The 17,504-nt window shown below is 38.2% G+C and overlaps 1 protein-coding gene across 8 annotated transcripts in view; it reads right to left on the bottom strand.

Annotated features, from left to right (window-relative positions):
- Positions 1 to 303: 303 nt before the first annotated feature.
- The window catches only part of DAZAP1 (DAZ associated protein 1), a 32,229-nt gene continuing 15,028 nt past the window's right edge, over positions 304 to 17,504 (bottom strand). For 2 of the 8 annotated variants that reach the window (XM_067559472.1, XM_067559463.1), the window contains exons 7-12: positions 13,191 to 13,273; positions 9,489 to 9,642; positions 7,948 to 7,977; positions 7,317 to 7,457; positions 6,160 to 6,342; positions 304 to 1,304 (exon numbers count right to left, since the gene is read on the bottom strand). In XM_067559472.1, coding sequence (XP_067415573.1) covers positions 1,132 to 1,304; positions 6,160 to 6,342; positions 7,317 to 7,457; positions 7,948 to 7,977; positions 9,489 to 9,642; positions 13,191 to 13,273 — 764 coding nt within the window. In that variant the 3' untranslated portion in view covers positions 304 to 1,131. Of the gene's footprint in view, positions 1,305 to 1,358; positions 1,911 to 3,790; positions 3,881 to 6,159; positions 6,343 to 7,316; positions 7,458 to 7,947; positions 7,978 to 9,488; positions 9,643 to 13,190; positions 13,274 to 17,504 lie in introns of those variants that run through there. The other 6 variants (XR_010921966.1, XM_067559489.1, XM_067559481.1 and 3 more) reach the window with 6 other exon arrangements.

Raw genomic sequence — 17,504 nt, 5'->3', positions numbered from 1 at the left:
CTAAAACTACTGAGATTCTTCAGTAGCCTATGAAATTAATTTAATGGTCTCAGTCCAAATCCTACATCAGCACAACCATATCACTTGCGTTAAGGGCTGAATGGGTATGTAGAGTGCATTATGCCTGCACTTCTAGGCAGTACCTAAAGGTCCTGGTTGAGGCACAAGGCAAAATGTGTGGATAAGCACACACTGAGGCTGTACCCACAAGAACTTCATTTCCAGGGCTGTCAATCTGGCAACTTTCATGAGAACACAAATTCACATGGAAAAATTTATAAGAAAAAAAAAATGGAGACAGGCTTGTGTTTCTAATCCAAATGTACTTCTCTTTATTCAAACCAGGGGTAATCACTGGTTAGTGCAAAATGCACCTAAACCTTTTGCCTGAGGGAAATCTACATCTTAACAAGGCCTCCATTAACCCCATATGAAATCCACAGAGGATTTTAAAGAGTTTGAAGCACAGATCTAAATGCTGTACTTCATAAGTGACTCTGTGCATCAACAAGTCTGCACCTGCATTGTTACCAGTTCTACACTGTCAGGTAACAAAAGCAAAATACACTCAGTAGATTTCGTCTTTTAACTCCCAGAGTTTCTGGACCAACTGCTCCACCACTATGTTAGAAGTAAAGGGGTTGAAACTGACCATCACTTCCAACAGTGCTAACAGAAACCCTGTTTTAAATTAAAAAATAAGCCAGCATACATAGTAGAAAATTTCTCTTAAAAATTTCACAATCTGTAAATGTATATATTTTTCTTTAAACATAAAAGTTTACAATATACGGTAAAACAAAGGCTCAGGAAAAATAATTTCAAAAAAAGAAACCTGAAGTTCTGAATTAAAGCTGAAGACATTTTTAAAACCCTGTAGTTTGAACCAGTGACATTTTCTTTATTTGTGCTGATGGGTTAGAGAAAGGAATATATTTAAAACCTGCAGTCCAAATACCCACAGCTTTGCCTTCAAAAGCCATTCCCCCCTCCCGTTCCCCTCCCCCAATGTTGTTAGGTTTTTCCTCCATCAAGTATGTGATTGTCACAAGTTCAGAAGTCTGGGATTCCTGGGTTCAGCTGCTACCAGATATCCCACTGTGGACAGGATTCCCTGATTGCCAGCACGTGCTAGCGTCTGTAGGGGTGAAATCCTTGCACATTATGGTTCTGTCCTCGTCCAAACCCACTTCCTCCTGCAGGTGGGCCACTTGATGGTGGCACTGAGGGGCCTCCATAGGAGGGGGGTTGCTGGCTGGGGTCGGAGAAACCTTGTCCAAAACCACTCAAGTCTTGTCCATAACCTGTGAAGAAGAGGAAAAGGCTGCAGTAAGCTTCTATTGCAATCCACACACTCATAAAGGCAGAAGCGTAGCACCAATTCAAAACTGATGCCACATACACCAATACACAGCCTTATGAACACACAATGATGTGCTGATCTAATACCCAGATGACAGAGTAGTCACTTTTACATTTGATCAGTTTTTGATTTACATGTAGAAAATACAGGTAATGATAAAAGGCAGAGAGGAAAGGGGACTGAATGCGTAATTGGAGATAGTGCTTTTTCACTATAGCCCTTTCTCTATATCAAATCTTACCCAGGCTGGTGGTGACCAAAATTTCATGTTACTGCTGTTCAGAAGCTTATATAAAGTGGGTTGGTGGTATCAGTTAGTCCATAATGGGTAAGTAAGTGTTCATATAAGCAAAACTAGCATTCTGTCAGTTTCAGCAGAGGTAGAGAAAATTAATGGAGAAACATCTGTCTGAAAATTTTATATTTATTATAGCTGATGTTCGTAACATAAAGGAGTTGGCGAAAGATTGTGTTTTTCACTTTATTTTGTGTACAGTCAATTTCAATTTCCCTTGTATGATCAAGTTTTCCTTTGCTGAAAAGACCCCTATAAGAAAAACAGAAAAAACCCTTAGGAAATTGTTTTAAATACAAGGCCCTGAATATATATTTTAAAGATTACGGTTGCATCAAAAAATGGAATTTTCTGAAATTAGTCGATTAAAAAAAACCAAGTTGACAGTGTCCCTTTCAAAGGATATGATGACTGGTCTCCCCTCAACTTCCATCAAATCCACAAAGCAGAATCAGGAAACTTGTTTTTCCTGCTACTGCACCCATTATGTGGTTAAAAAGGGAACTTCAGCTTCTAACTGCCATCAAAATCCAACACCCTTCCCTGGCGTTAACTCACTGCATAGAACTAGCTGAAATAAGCAAATAGCATGACAAGTTTCTTCTCAAAGGCAGCGCAGAAGAACAGCAAAAGCTATTTTATCACCAGCTTTCCACATAACTTCAGCAGGCAGCTCACATTTCCAATGTAGCAAAAACAATGAAGCAACAGGTAAGTAGTTATATCGGAATAGCCATCCCTCCTGTATACCCTTGCTATTCACACTAACACAACCACTGAGTTAGTCTTAATTGTTTTACCAGATTTATTAGTTTTAAATCTAAAGGTGAGCTGTCCCTCCGTGAATTTTATGCTCATTGACTCTGTAAGTCAGTATCTTTCTGAGAGGGTAACAACTAGCTTGCTTTCCCTGAAGAAAAATCATAAAGGTAACTACAGAACCAGGAGACTTCTACCTCATACCACATCTTCCTCCTGCCTTGTCAATGAGGCTGACACCTCCATTCTGCGACATAATCCGGAGTTGAGGTCAGAGATTTAGGAGCAACAGGTTTAGAGTAAGCAGGATGAGAGAGGAGATAGAGAGAGACCCTTTCAATTTGGAGGAAAAAACTAAATTCCTGGAAGGCAAATGGATGTGTATTAATAATAACTTACTAAAAAGTTAAGAAATCTAACAGAATATTTCTAGTGATTAAAATACAACCGTCAGTCATTACAATGGCATGAGCATGACACTCCACTATGCATGACAGCACTGTTAAAAATCCTGTAATTACTCAATACATCTCTGTGACTTTTTTTTTCTGCACAGCGTTAAAGCAGGTTTAACAGTGCTAATCCAAAGCAACAGTCTCCTGGCATCTTCTCAGTATTTCAATTTCAAGCTCTGCCTGTCTTGCAGGACTTACTACTGCTAATGAATCCAACATTGCATTTGTCATGGGCTTCCCTTTTTGAAGATTTCTCAAGCCGCTAATTCAGCCATTTTTGACACAAGATCAGGAGGCAACCTTAAATGTATTAATTTCTTGCCAAAGGGTGGAGTTCAGAATAAAAATAATCACACTACCCTCACCAGCACTGTGGCTTGCCGTGAAGAGTTAAGAAAAGCACAGCTCTGCTGGTTTATTTGCCACAAAGGAATCCAGCAGTCAAACCAAAACAGCCAACACATTTAAATACGTATTATTTTGTCCTATTCTCTCCTCCAGTGAACTATCCCAGCCATTGGTCTGCACTGTCACTTCCAATAGTGACACAAAGCTGATTCACTGCTTCAGAGTGATCTGTTTTCTAAGTCAGTTGTTCCAAAAGTAGCAGGGGATATTGACTCTGTTGCTTAGGGTAACTAAATGCAATTTGTTTACACAAGACAAACTAAGTCTTGCTGATGCAACATCTTGGGAAGCGAACAGCAGTGCAGTCATATTCCAAGGATGCGTTTTCACTTAGGCCATCTATTAGATAATTAAACTAGATTATCCTTGAACTGTAAAAAGCAAACATTTCCAAGCCACAATACTTATCTCACCCACCCTCTTAAAGAGAAGAGACCCTGCAAGAAACAAAAGTTAATTTCCCAAATGCAGATAAAGTAAGAGCATTGGTTGTAAATAGGCTCCACCTACCTAGGATATATCACTGCTCAGCCTGACCATAAGAGTGTAAACAAAGTATTGGCGCGTAGCCTGAAGGGTCTTGAGAATAGGTACCCAGCCCTAGTAAGAAATGAGGAGACCAGGGTGACTAACCCCAAGACAGCCCTGTACAGAGATATAATTTTTTTGGGGTGAAGGAAACACACCCTTGTTAGTGTTTAATTTACTAGAGTGTTTACATTTATCCCAGCTGTAAACATAGCAGCATTTATGATGCTGTCAAGCCAGGATGAATCTGTAAATGGCAAAATGATTAAATACTTAGATGCCTCTTTAACGTCTATAAACTCTATGCATTTAAGTGAAAACATGAAAAACTGGTTAACTGCCTTTTGTATACCAATGCTGTTAGCTGAATTGCAAATGACACATGAAGTTCCAAAGATCTTAAAGAGGTTTAAAAAGGTCTTAAACATAGTTTTATAAACATGGAAGAAATTATTGACTTGGATGGTAATACACTAAGCTGAATACTTCTATCACTGTGTATATATCATGTCAGAGTGCAGTCTTGCACAGAAATAGTTTGCTTTTGGCATGATTTTTGGGGTGAGAGACTAATGCATTTAATGATGTTATCTAACCCCCTTCCCGCTCCCCAAAAAAATCATTAACCCCTAGGGACTAACTACAGCCAGCATTTCAGATATTTCCAGGGGAGGAGGTTGAGTGGGTGGGTGGGGGAATGTCTCCAAGATGTATACAAGATGCAGCTGGTATTACATATTCCTTACACCAGACAACCCAACTATCCCTCACAGCATTGTTTTGAAAATCAATCAATCAGTCAATTAAACTGAGTGATGGGTTTTTTAAAATGATAACTGGAGGCTACTACATATAAGTCTTGCACAGGGACTTTAGAGCAGAGTTCCCAGTAAGGAAAGTTTATTTATAATCAACTGTGCCTTTACTGTTTGGATCCATTTTAATTATTGGTATTAAAGGCTTAGCTACCAAGTATGAGACAAGATACATTTGTATGCATCAGTTTTTATTCTTTTCAGTAAATGTTTCCCCTCATATGTAAGAGAGGCACGTTAGCTATTGTGTCTATGACACAAGCTTAAGAACATCTCTAACCAAACCCACCAAAACTGTAACATCCTCACCTTATGTTGACAACAACTATTGAAAGACTGATCTCCTATCAGAGAGTTTTATACTTCAGATTTTTTGGACTACAGAAAATCCATTCAAATAGCTTTATGAAGTGAACACTCCATAATGAACAGCTGCTGCAGGTATTTTATATGGGACTGGTAGGGTATGCATAAACACAGGGGAAAACTGATTAAAATGCAGGGACATTAAAGTAGCCATTCTTGATTCTTAGGCTCATCCTGTGTAGTATGCTGCCTTCAGAAGTTACCAATGGCCAGTGATCGGAAAAAAAGCACACCTACCACCCCAACAATTAACTGGGCAACGCTGCTCATGGAAGGCTTGGGTGCAAGGGTAAAATGAAAACTCCTTCCTGACCTCCACAAAGTCAACTTCCAGCCAGTAGCATGAGAATTTGACTACCCATATTTTCCTCTTACTGTAGCTTATCTACTAAATCATTCTTCTCTCTCACCTATTTGCAGCAGTGAGCTTCAGAGACTGATTAACTCTTCCCTAGTAAGCATCCACTTTTGTTTTAAATTAGCTGCCTCAGTTTCAACAAGTCTTATGAAACAGCGACAAAAGGGGCATGCAGGTCAGATTTTGCTATACCCTTTGTTTTGTGTCTCAGTCAATTCCCCAGTTACTCTCAATAATTAGGTACTACTTCTAAGTACCACTATTCTCCATTCTAAGCTCCACCTTCTTATGCAAGCCCTATCACTCAACCATTTTCAGTGCCCTTTTCACTGTGCTTTGCTCCAATTCTAGGCATCTTCCTTGAGGAGAGATTACCAGAATTCCCTTTGGCTGCTACTGTGTTAACCAAAGACAGTTCAACAGAAAAGGAAGCAAACTACTGAGCATCTTGCAGTGTGAAACTGTTAGTTGAACAAAAAAGGGTTTAAACTTGAGCGTTTGAGGGAATGCAAGTGGTGACTTATCCCACCTCTCTTATCTGGAGAGCCAGGTATTTAGTGACTCAGGAAATGGACAATACTTCAAGCTGGTTAAGGAAACAATACTGTTATATCAGAGTATTGGACATTTTGGGGACCCCTTGAGGGCCAATAGCTGGCACTCCCACAATTTGTACAAATGCTGTCAGCATTAAAGCACTGCTCCTGGAAACAGACTTTTCACCAAAGCATTATGAATACAAGGAAAGCAGAACCTAGGGGTTGGAGGGGAAAGGTTGCCGCTCTGAGTGTATTTTATATGTAGTTACTTACCAAACTGGCTATAAGTGTATTCTGGCTGAGCAGTTGGGGGTTTGCTCATGTCCTGAGTTGCCTGAGATGGTGGTGGCGGCGGTGGGAAAGCTAGTGGTGTTGCCCCAGGAGTGGCAGGTGGAGGGGGTACTCCAGGAGGGGCAAACTGGTCAGGTGGAGGAGGTGGAGCACCATATCCAAAGCCTGATAAATAAGAGGCAGAGCATAAAATCTGTGACATATTAAGAGGCCAAAAGCACTTGGACTTTTTACTTGGCTTCAGAATAATTTAACATTTTGTTGTTAAACCCTTTGTTATGAGTCTATAGAAAAAAGATTACTACTTGTTTGCCTGCAGCTGACCTAAAGGGATTGATTTAACCATCTCGTCAGTCATCCTATTCTCATATTCTTAAAAGATGTGAAATCTTACAGCTAGTACATAGACTGCAGGTTCACAACAGCAACTGTACCATCTTACCTAGCAAATAGTAGCTGACAAGATAGACTAAAATACCGAAATGTGCAGTGGGGGAGCAGGGAAAGCCATGGTGAGACACCCCTTCAAAAGCATTTCATCCATCCAAATAAGGAGGCTGCCAAAAGCCTCAGGCTGAAAATTCCTGAGCAGGCTGCTTCCCCAAAGCACAAGAATCAGAACTAACAGGTGCATAATGGCTGTTTAAGAAACTCTAGATAATTAAGGGCAACTTTCTGCCAGTTTTAATCCAACTGTGCATAGGAATTTCAAAAGAGCATAAAGGAGTTAGGTGCCCAAATCCCATTTAAATTCAATAAGAGTTGGGTGCCTCATTTCTTAGGCTAGAATTTTCAAAGGAGCCTATGGTCTCTAGTTTTCAACAGATAGTATTACTAGTTCAAATATTTCACCTCTAGAAAGGAGATGTCAAAAGTAAAAGTCCTCAGTCAAAACACGGACAAACAGAGGTTATGGCGTTAATGAATATTACCTAAAATGATCAGAATTGACAGATTCAAAGAAACATGAACAACTGAAAAATACTGATTTCTGGCTACAGCACAGAAATATTTGTGTGGATCCACAGGTGGATCAAATGTGAAAGACTCCAGTGAATTCATAGAAAGGCATGAAACAGACAAAACAGAAGTGTATTCAGTGGCACATCATGGGTTCAAAACTCTCAGAGGACACTTACTAAATGGTGGAGGGGTGCCATAGCCCTGGGGGAACCCTTGTGGAGGTGGGAATCCTCCAGGAGGCGTAGAAACTATGTATGAGGTAAAAGGTGGTGGAGGAGGTGGGGCTCCTCTTCCTGGAGGAGGCGGTCCATACCCACCTAGAAAATCCAATATAGAGCTGTGAGAACAAGTAGTGCCTTCATAAAACACAGCAAAGGCAACTTTTTAATACCAAGTCAAAATTACCCCAAACAGAAAAAGTTGTTGTTGCTACTGTACTTGGAACCAAATTCTGGAAACCCTTACCCCCTCTATGAATATGGATTGTGGGAAATGCTCCTGCTCAGAGAATCATGACTGCAAATTTAATTTTTTGATGGCCTGTATCAGTCTAATTGCATTATCAGCAAGGGGGTGTATTCCAACTCCCAACACTGAATAGTTAAGAATAGAATTGTCACCCCCTCATTTTTTCCAATACAAACTCAACTGTCAAGATTTAAAACTGGCTGAGAAGCACTGCACTTCAGAAATTTACAGCCACTATCAATTCTCATTGAAAAGCAATTTGCATTTGCACTATCAGTTAGCCTTTTCTACAATTTACATACAATATACTGAACAACCACACTTTTGTTACCTACTTACCAATTGCCTGTCCAGCTGGTACCCACATTCCTAAAACAATGAAACAGAACGATAATTCATCAACTTGTATATTGGAACTGTTCTATTAAAAATGGCATATAACGCAATTCTGAAAAAATAGTGTTCTATGCTGAATAAAAAGCTAATGCAAGAAATGTCCTGTAGTCTCAAAACTCAAAGTTCAAACTGAGAGCATATTCTAGCATTAAAAGTCACTCAATAACACAGTTTAAAAAGACTAAGGATTGCAAAAGGTGAAGCTATAGATACAAGATGTTTCAAATATAAATCTGATAAGGGTTATCATTCAGCTATTTCAAGTGTTTTAGAACCATGGCCAACCTCATTTTATATTTGCTGCAGTGTCAAGATAGAAAGTTTAATGTATTTAACAGTTTTGCATTTAATCACTCCCACAGATTGATATGATACCTTTCCCTGCAAATAACCAAGATGAAAGTGATCTAGTTTCTCAATTTGAGTTTGCAGATTAGCTAATCTGTGCAGAATGTCAAAGCCTCAGCTGCCGCTTTCAAGTTAACAGGCACCATGGGGAGATAGTAAGCCATCCTTTGGGGGCAAATAGACGAGGTGATGCCACCCCCTTTCCCCACGGTAGTCATTTCTCATATCTGAGAAAGGCAGGTTATATATGCTGTTAGATGCGACTCAATTATGACACCTCATTTCTTCATATGGTATCAAAACATTCTTTAGATGAATTTAACACTTTTATTCTGTTTCCAAAAATCTTGTGGGTTTTTTTTATGGCATTCAAAACTAAAATAAGCACCTGCTCCCAGTCCTAAAGGGCTCAAGGTAAATCAAGAAAATCATATGCATTAAGTGTTCCCCTGCACCACCACTAGCAACTAACCACAGATCTGCTTGTTACTTTTCCTAGCTACACTAAGTAATGAAATACAAAGACACAAGAAAGCCTGTCTTCCTTTCATATTTCACTTGTAGTTTCTCTGGAAACTCATTTCAGACTTCATCTTTGAAAATCTGTGTTCCATAAATATTTGTAATCAGGGTCCCATACCACACATTCCCACAGCTGCAGAATCATGGAATTCTCCCCGACTTCTTGCCATTATTGGGTAAAAGGAACATGCTGATTGGTGCTCCTGCTTCCCACACAAACAGAATGGATGAAGCACCAATCACAGTAAAGATACCCACTTAATCAGGTTGGAGGATGTTGAGGAAACAGAATTTGTGTTGGCAAGACCTGCTGACTTCTGCAGTATGTAACAAATATTCTGAGAAAATTAAACTAAGGAAAACCCCAAGCAGAACTGGGTAAAACAGACGCAAAACACTGTGGTTCTCTACTGTATTCAAGTCCCTGCATACATGGCTTCAACTCCACTTGGAAGTATCTGTATCAGTAATGAGATGTTACCTTTTGAAAGAATAGATCAAGTGATATATGGTCTGCAAAAAAACATGGCTAGTGACAGACACTTTGCCAATTTTAAGGGAGATGGGAATCACCTATGACTCCGGCTCTTTGAAACCCCCAACAGAATATGTACCTTGAGGGCTATATCCTTGTTGCCAGGTAGGAGGGGGCTGACCTGCCCAGCCATTGGCAGCACTTGGCATGATCCGGCTTCCCCACTGGCTGGCACCTGGTGGCCCTGGTGTTTGGCTTTTGCTATCACGAGGTTCTGCACGTTTTACCTCCACCTAAATAAACAGATTAGCCATTTAAGAGAGATGATGTAGGTCAATACACCCCCCTTCCCTTCACACACACCCTTAATTACACTTAAGTCTACACTTAGCACCTTATGACTTATGTCTAAATACTTAATTATAAAACTAGTTAGGCCAGTAATTTAAAAAATGTTTCTCAGGTACAATCGATGTGATAGTAAGACATTACAAGTCCTATATCAACATATATATTTAAAGCAAAACATGTCCTACAGACAATTTCTGTTCCATTATTTTAAGTAGTCATTTGCTTGCTTATATTAAAGCAGCAGTACCATCTTACAATAGCTCTTCGCTAAAAATGTATAGACAATCTTTTTAACTTTGTCTTTAGACTATTTTTCAATGTTCACTGCAACGTTTACAAAAAAGAAAACATTTTTAGTAAAGATCTTTTCACAAGCAAAGAGTCGCTCTGAAAAAGGGTACTAATGCTTTAACATTCAAGGATGATTGGGGTTCATTTGGAAGTTATAGTTTAAACCCACCCCATCTCCCTGCAATTTCAGCTCTTTTCATACCTGAGAAACACACATTCGTTTGTTTGGTTCTTTACTTAGGTTTTATTTAAATGTCTAATGGAAGATAAAGACTTACCTTCCCCAGGCTAACGCTTAAAGAATCTCAAATAACTCAAACAATGTCAGAGGGAATGGATGTGATAAGAGAATCTTACATTACATCTAACAAAAAAGTAAACAAACATGCAAGTAATAAAAATGGACAGTTGAGTCAATAAGAAGCAAATCTTCATACTGTGTTAAGTCAGTGACAAAAACCTTCCTGTTTTAAAAACCTAAGTGTTTAACTTATTTCATTTAAAAACAAAATGTCTTAGGGCCCCAAGGCACCAAGTGCATCTGACCTACTTAAAATAAGCTCCACATTCAATATAAACCTCTGAAAAAAATCCAGTTTCTGATTTAATGAAACACTCAGCACTCATGTATGCTGAATTAAAGTCTTTTTATTTTATGATTAATATTAATAGGTGCCAGAGTACAAAGAAAATAAATCTCAATCACTAATGGGCCTAAGTAGTATGGAAAATAAAGTATTCAGAATTCTTCCTGCTATGTCTTAAAACCATTCATGTTCGAGAACAAACAGGAAATAGACACAGCACAAGGACAAAGGCCTCCCTCCTCCTCTTCTTCTGAAGATGCCCCAAGGACGTTACATGACAGTAACCAAATCTCTGTCAGCTGAAGGTCCTGCTAGAGAGGAACCAAGGGAATCTCCCAAAGAACTCAAATTAGTGAGTCTTAACTCATTTTCCAGAAGGGAATTTGGTTACTGCTTACAAAAGCAAAGTCCTCCCTGTAATTTTAAAATTTTGCTTTAGCAGATTCATTGCAGCAATACATTTTTAAATATATATATAAAAAAAAAATAAAAGTATTTTGAAAGCTTGAAAAATCCATTAATAATCAATGAAGGGGCGGAGTATCCAATGTTACATTAATCTAAATGGCAGAATTTCATTAACCCATAAACTGGCATTTGGAAGTGTTAGACTCCTACTGGGGACTGGGACAACCTAATGCAAACTAACCTTAGGATCAAGGTGAGAATTCCAGACCTGCCAAAGTTATAAACATTCACAAAATAACTAACTAGGTTTTTTTCAAACAATCAGGGAAAATATTGCATATTTGTGCATGTTTTAGACCAGCTCATGCAAGAAATAACGAAGGTAATCCCAGAAAATTATTTCAACACTCTGATACTGAGCCTGTTCAGGAACCTCTGTGTAGCAAATAGAGACCTAAAGTAGCACTACCACAGTGAATAGCAATTGATTGAAATCCTTCAAGAACTGACCACATAAACGGTGGTGACACTTTAGAGACTTACAAGGGGCTCTCCACAGATTTACAGTATCTTAAAAAAGTACCTGTAGCATCAGTTGGTCCTGTTCTTAACTGGCATACTACCTTGAAATCTGTGCTTTAATTTAAGCGGTTCTCCAAGATTTAAGAGAATATAAGCGAAAGAGCACTGGGTGTACAAAGGATAACACAAGTAAATAAGTGCCCCGATCCTCAAAACACACATGTAACTTTACTTATGTGAGTAGCTGCATTGATTCAAATGAGATTACTCAACTACTCACAGTAAGAAAGTTATGCATGCTCCTCCTCCTAAGATTTGGGTCAAAAGTGCGTTCATGCAGATAATTCATTTGTATTAATTGGCAAACCATTCTTTATCTCAACGTGATCCTAGTGTATAGGAATAGGTAATATCCCTTTAAATAGTTAAAAAGTGACATTTTAAAGCACTTTGTACAAAGCACTATAATCTAACAATGCAAATTTTGCACTAACCCACAGAACACATTACTTATTAGCCAAAGAAATGCCTGAGAGATACTAGGCTGTAGAAATCTTTTGAATTCAATGTGGAAAAATGTTTGAGTTAAAGGAATATGACAAAATCCTTGGGTTTCAATAGAAGTTTCTTTTCATTGTACTTGTACAAGTACTTTTCATTGTGGATTTCCAACAGCCTCCTAACACCTATGTTTTCAAATTCAGGTTAAGCTGTATAAAGCTGCAATATTTTCAATTTTACCAGATTTCCTCTGCTTAATTTTCAACTTCCCTTTAAGAAGCTGTGATGTTCAGAGCATAACAAAGATTTAGGAATCTCTCTCAGGAACTACTTATTCATTCTACTTTTAGATTTTCCACAGGGGAATCAATGTTCACAGTTGATTAATACCATCAAAAGGAATAGAAAGGCAGAATCCCTCACCTATCAAACCTTGTTGTGCTGACAACACAGTATGAAGATGAAACAACCAGAGGTCACTTAACTGCATTGTGGTTAAATACTATATAGAATATGTGGGTTCGTATCAAAGTTTCACAGTAAGTGACCCAATTTTTTTTTTTTTTTTTTTTTTAACCAATCCTTCATGATGTTTTAGGGTCTTTTTTTAAGTTAAAGTTTAGGATTATAAAGGCAGATCCCCGCAAAGTACCTCAAAATTTGAATATTAAATGCACATCTGAAGGAGTGGCATATTAAACCAAGCCTTAGCCAGTTCAGAGATTTCACTGGGATCTCAATTTACAAAAATATCCCTACCGCTGAAAAAGAAAATATTGAGCAGTCATGTAGCAGTGCATAAATCATGACTAGTCATATAGTCAATTTATTCAGATACAAATTCTGCTCAAATGGAGCAGCTTGCTATTTGTATAATGGTCAAGAGTTCATCTGAACAGTTTAAATAACTTGCATAAATACTCAGGCCTTCAAGGTCTGTTTCCTTCCCATGGGATAAGGCAGCAAGTTAAGGAGAGGTTCCTCTCCAATCTACTGTTTTATGCAAACTCAAGGGACTTTCCCCATCATCATGGACAAAGCCCTGAATTTGGATTTCCTTTAACTTTTCAGGATCTCTTCTGCTTAACACAACAAATTACTGATTCTATTTCACCAGTGAAATTGCCAATTGCCCAAGACTTAGTTTTGTCTTAAGGTAAAATAAAACTACAACTACACACTTTTTTGCCCATGATGTCGTGAAAATGCATGTTGACAGCCTGGTCCACTGATTGTTCGTCCTCGAAAGTAATAAATCCAAAACCTAGCCAACGACGAAGAGTGAATCAAGGTAGCAGGGTGTTGTGACACAAAACAGGATGATGAACAGTATTAGGGGCGGACCAAGGGTTCAAGCAGGGGCTTCAGATAACCAAGAGTTGTGTTATGAAGTTCTCAAAAAATCAGTCCTCTGAGAAAACTGTAGTGTGTATTTTATATATAAATTATCAGGCAATTAGTGCCTCAGCTTAGTTTCATACATGCAACATTACAAACCGAAAATTAAAATCAATGTTTAGTTTCTTGTATCTAATCCATCCACTAAAGGGGTGGAGAGAGAAACACTAGCACAACCCTAAATGATACTGTGCCACATCTTCAAAAAAACAATGTTTGTGGAACAGCAGGTTAAAATAAAGAAGCTTTGCTCTTATTCTTGATCTAGAATATATCCTAGGATTAGGACCCCCAGGTAAAACCTAGATTGATCACAGTTACCATCTTTGCAAAGTAATTCCCCCCCCAAAAATTATTGTATGTGAGGGTGGGGGTAATTTACTTTCTTGGAAAATAGTAAAAATTGAAAGGAAATAATTTTTGAAATGTAGCTGATAAAGCATGAGAATTTTTACCACTCCATGGATGAATGATAAGCTTCAGAAACTAATAGCCTAGGTGAGGGATTCTCAAACTTCTTACATCTTAACAGAGAGAGCACTTAATGGACATTACCCCTTTTCAATCATTGGTTTCCTGTGCTAAAGCAGTTACCTACACAGCAAACGAGAAGTATTTAGCTGTTTAAAGTAGCAATTGTTGCCTTTTATGAAAAAATATTCGTGTCTCTTGCTTATCATTTCATCTCTGCCCAATCTGTTCTGTTGCTGGCCCTTCCCCATGCTGCCTGGTTCCCTTCTTTTTCAATCCCAGGATATCCTCCCCCCAGTAGACTTTTGCCCTGCACATTTCTACCATTGGTGCTCTGGGTTCCTGAGGGTGGCTCATTTCCTCCTCATCTATAGCAGCAATCTCAATGAAGCAACTCCCCTGAATCCTCCTATCTATCTGCTTTTACAGGCAGCTAGGTTCCAATGCCCATAGAAGCAACTGGAAAGGAGCAGGTACCAGCACCATGTCATCTGAGCTCTCTGGAGTCAGTTTGAGAACCACTGCGCTTAGGCAGTAGCTGCTGACACTGCCTAGAAAGTGGCAAAGTAGTGGTTAATTTCATAGACCATTAAGGCTGAGTCATGCCATCAACCACTCATCGCTGGCGGAATAACCAAATCCCAGGAAAGGTAAGAACACATGCAGTATATAACAGTTTTGCCATTCTTTAAATTAGCTAAGGGGTACAGCAATAAAATTAGAAAGAAAAAACAAGGTGCAGCATCAAAAGCATATGGAATATGGATGCATTTCTGCTTTTCTGAAACCCAAGATTTCCCCCTTGGTTTGCATTTTGCTTTGCAGCTAGTGCTGACAGCAGCCATATATTGCTCTAAAGCGTTAAACAGAAATACAGTATCTATAACAGTTAACGTCTCTCTAAGCTTATCCAACTGGGTTGGGTAAGCCCAAAGAGGCCTATTGTAGAGAAGGTTTATATATAAAATACACAAAGATACAGGCCAAAATAGATTCCAGCAGGTGAAATTCTGCTGTCAGCAACAAGAGCAAAAGACATCACTAAAATAAAATTAAAAGAAAAAAAAACTTTTAGCATTTCCCACACACAAGAGACTGGCAGTATAAACGAAGTTTTGTTGGTCTATGATGAAAGCAGCCTCAAAATTGAAAGCAGCATTTCATCAATATATTTGTCTGAAGTTAACTGGAATTCTCAGCAGCACTGGAGTAGAGAGAGGACACATTCAAGTCTGCATTGAATATTAAATCAGTTTAATATTACAGCCTTCCATCTCAAAAGATGAGGGGAAAAATAGATGATACCCATCCAACTACTGAGATAGTCCATTTAAGTTTGTTCACAGAAAACCGGGCAAAGGCAGTAGACAGATACCATGAAAAAGTCTCAGGGAAACAAGGACAATGTTTTGAAGACCCAAACACCATACTATAAACTCAGTATTTAAGAAATGAGAATGACTATAGATGACAGAACTCTAGGAGCAACTGGGAACTGCTACAGAATTTTAAAAGGAAGTACTAAAAAATTATAAATATAGCTATTGGAAGACTTGTTCTAACTTTTTTCAAGGCAGGAGTTTAATCTATGTCTAGTCTATCAGTAATGTGTTTAAAATTAAATCTATGGGGACTTGAGAACAGTGAAGCTGGATTGCAGCCAGAGGGAAGAAACTGAACACAGTAAGAACCTGTGAGCTACTGAAAAGTGATTGGTTTAGTTAATGAAATAACATGAAAGAAAAGATCACGATAAACAATGCTGATTATTTTAGGAAGTAATAATATTGACTATGCTCATACTTCACTTGGAATTTAGAAAAGCTCTTGATAAAGCACTGCACAAAAGAACACAACATGAGTAGGTATGACATGTGGAAAGGATGAGATTGTGTGTAAACTGAAAGACCAGGATTGGGTATTGAAGACCCAAGGGCCAGATTCTCAGAAGTCAACAAAGCTATCACGATTTACATCAGCTGAAGATCTGCCCTCCCCCCTCCTCCCCCCGTGTTCTTGTAGTAAGCAGTAGTAGACCGTCACAAGGGATAACAACAGGGCCAATTTTGCTTTCTTTCTATCTCAGGTGACATGCACTCAGGGATTTGTAGAAACTGTGAGGGCAATCAAGTCAAAAAAGGAAGGCAAAATTCAGAATAATGCAGATAGAAAAGAATATGGGCAGATAAGTGGGTTTCTGCTATTTAATGCACAGAAATTTAAGGTAGTAAGTCAAAAGAAGCAGCAGCATATAAGGCTCAATAGCATTTTACATAACAAAATACTGAGCAGGAGAAAAATATTCTTGGATGTACAAACTGCAGCATTGAATACAAACTAAGAAAATGTGCCTAGCATTCTCTGGGGGATTAATGAGGCCATGTTTGGAAACTATGTGCAGTTACCATGTTATAAAGGGGATACAGAAATGGAGAACAAAACACAAAAAGCCAGCTACAACAGTAACAGTGACAGGACTGAGGGATTTCAGTCAAAAGTTTGAGAAATTACAGAGAATTGTGGGTACAACTACTCCCTCAAATAGATGGACTTATGTGGGCTTTCATTCCAGAGTATGATGTCTTAAAATTCTGCTTCTCCCTGTAACATTATGAGTGGATTGTGAGCCTTCTATTAATTTTTTAGTGCAGCTTTAGCAGCAGAGCCATTAATCCAAACCAGCTGTGATGTTTTAGTCCTTTTTGCTCAGAGATTGCAAGATTGAGATAAATATTTCAAAGATTCAGGTGATGCAATCATTTCAAAAATAGTTTCAAAACTGCAGGGAAATTTTAATCAGGTGTTTATCTTGGTCTCCACTGCCTTCTCTATTTAAAATAAGCTGCTCTCCAGCATTTACTGAATGGATGAATTTGTTTTTTATTTGAAGAGAACAGATCAGTTGCAAGAGGATTAAGACTGTATTATCAAGGCAAAAACAAAACAAATATATTGAAACTTCGTTTACACTCCAATAAAGACAAAGCCCGTCCCCTCCTCTGACTGTGGAACTGGCCTGTACCTCTGTGATAATTTATCACCTAGAGAGAAAAAAATCTAAAGAGATATCGTTAATCACAGTTAAACAATTCACAGAGAGAGAAAGAAAAAAGAACTTACTTAACATTACTGTACTTTACTATGAAACACTTAAATATGCCACTAAGGATGTATGTCTAAATTAAAAATAAAACTAAGACTTGACTTAGCTTAATAAATATGAAGTGAATATATTTCTTAATAATGGAGTCAGAGGAGAAATGAAAGTTCAGATGGCAAACTATTCTCTAGCATGTCTCACATGCTACAAGGTGATCAGTGCAACTAAATTTCATGTACTTTACAATATTGCCTCTGTAATAGTCAACAAATAGATGATTGATGCAATGAAAGGTAGATGACATGAAAATTGCTTCATATTTTGACCAAAGGTTACAGACTTGCTCATATAGCCTATCAAAAATTAATAGCTTTCCTTTTTAAGGAACAAAAATAATCATTCTACTATGCAGGGACTATGTCCCCATTCAAACATATAAATAACTTCTCAAAGGAAAATTTATATATTTTAAGAAAATTGTTTTTCCTTGAATTTCAAGTGAAGCCATTTAACCAAAACAAAAAGC

This window comes from Emydura macquarii, unplaced genomic scaffold (assembly GCF_026122565.2).
Source record: "Emydura macquarii macquarii isolate MOO-44397 ecotype Brisbane River unplaced genomic scaffold, CSIRO-AGI_Emac_v2 contig_306, whole genome shotgun sequence".
NCBI classification, from domain to species: domain Eukaryota; kingdom Metazoa; phylum Chordata; order Testudines; family Chelidae; genus Emydura; species Emydura macquarii.
The sequence above is the reverse complement of the archived record's forward strand: the minus strand, read 5'-3'. Positions and strand labels throughout refer to the sequence as shown.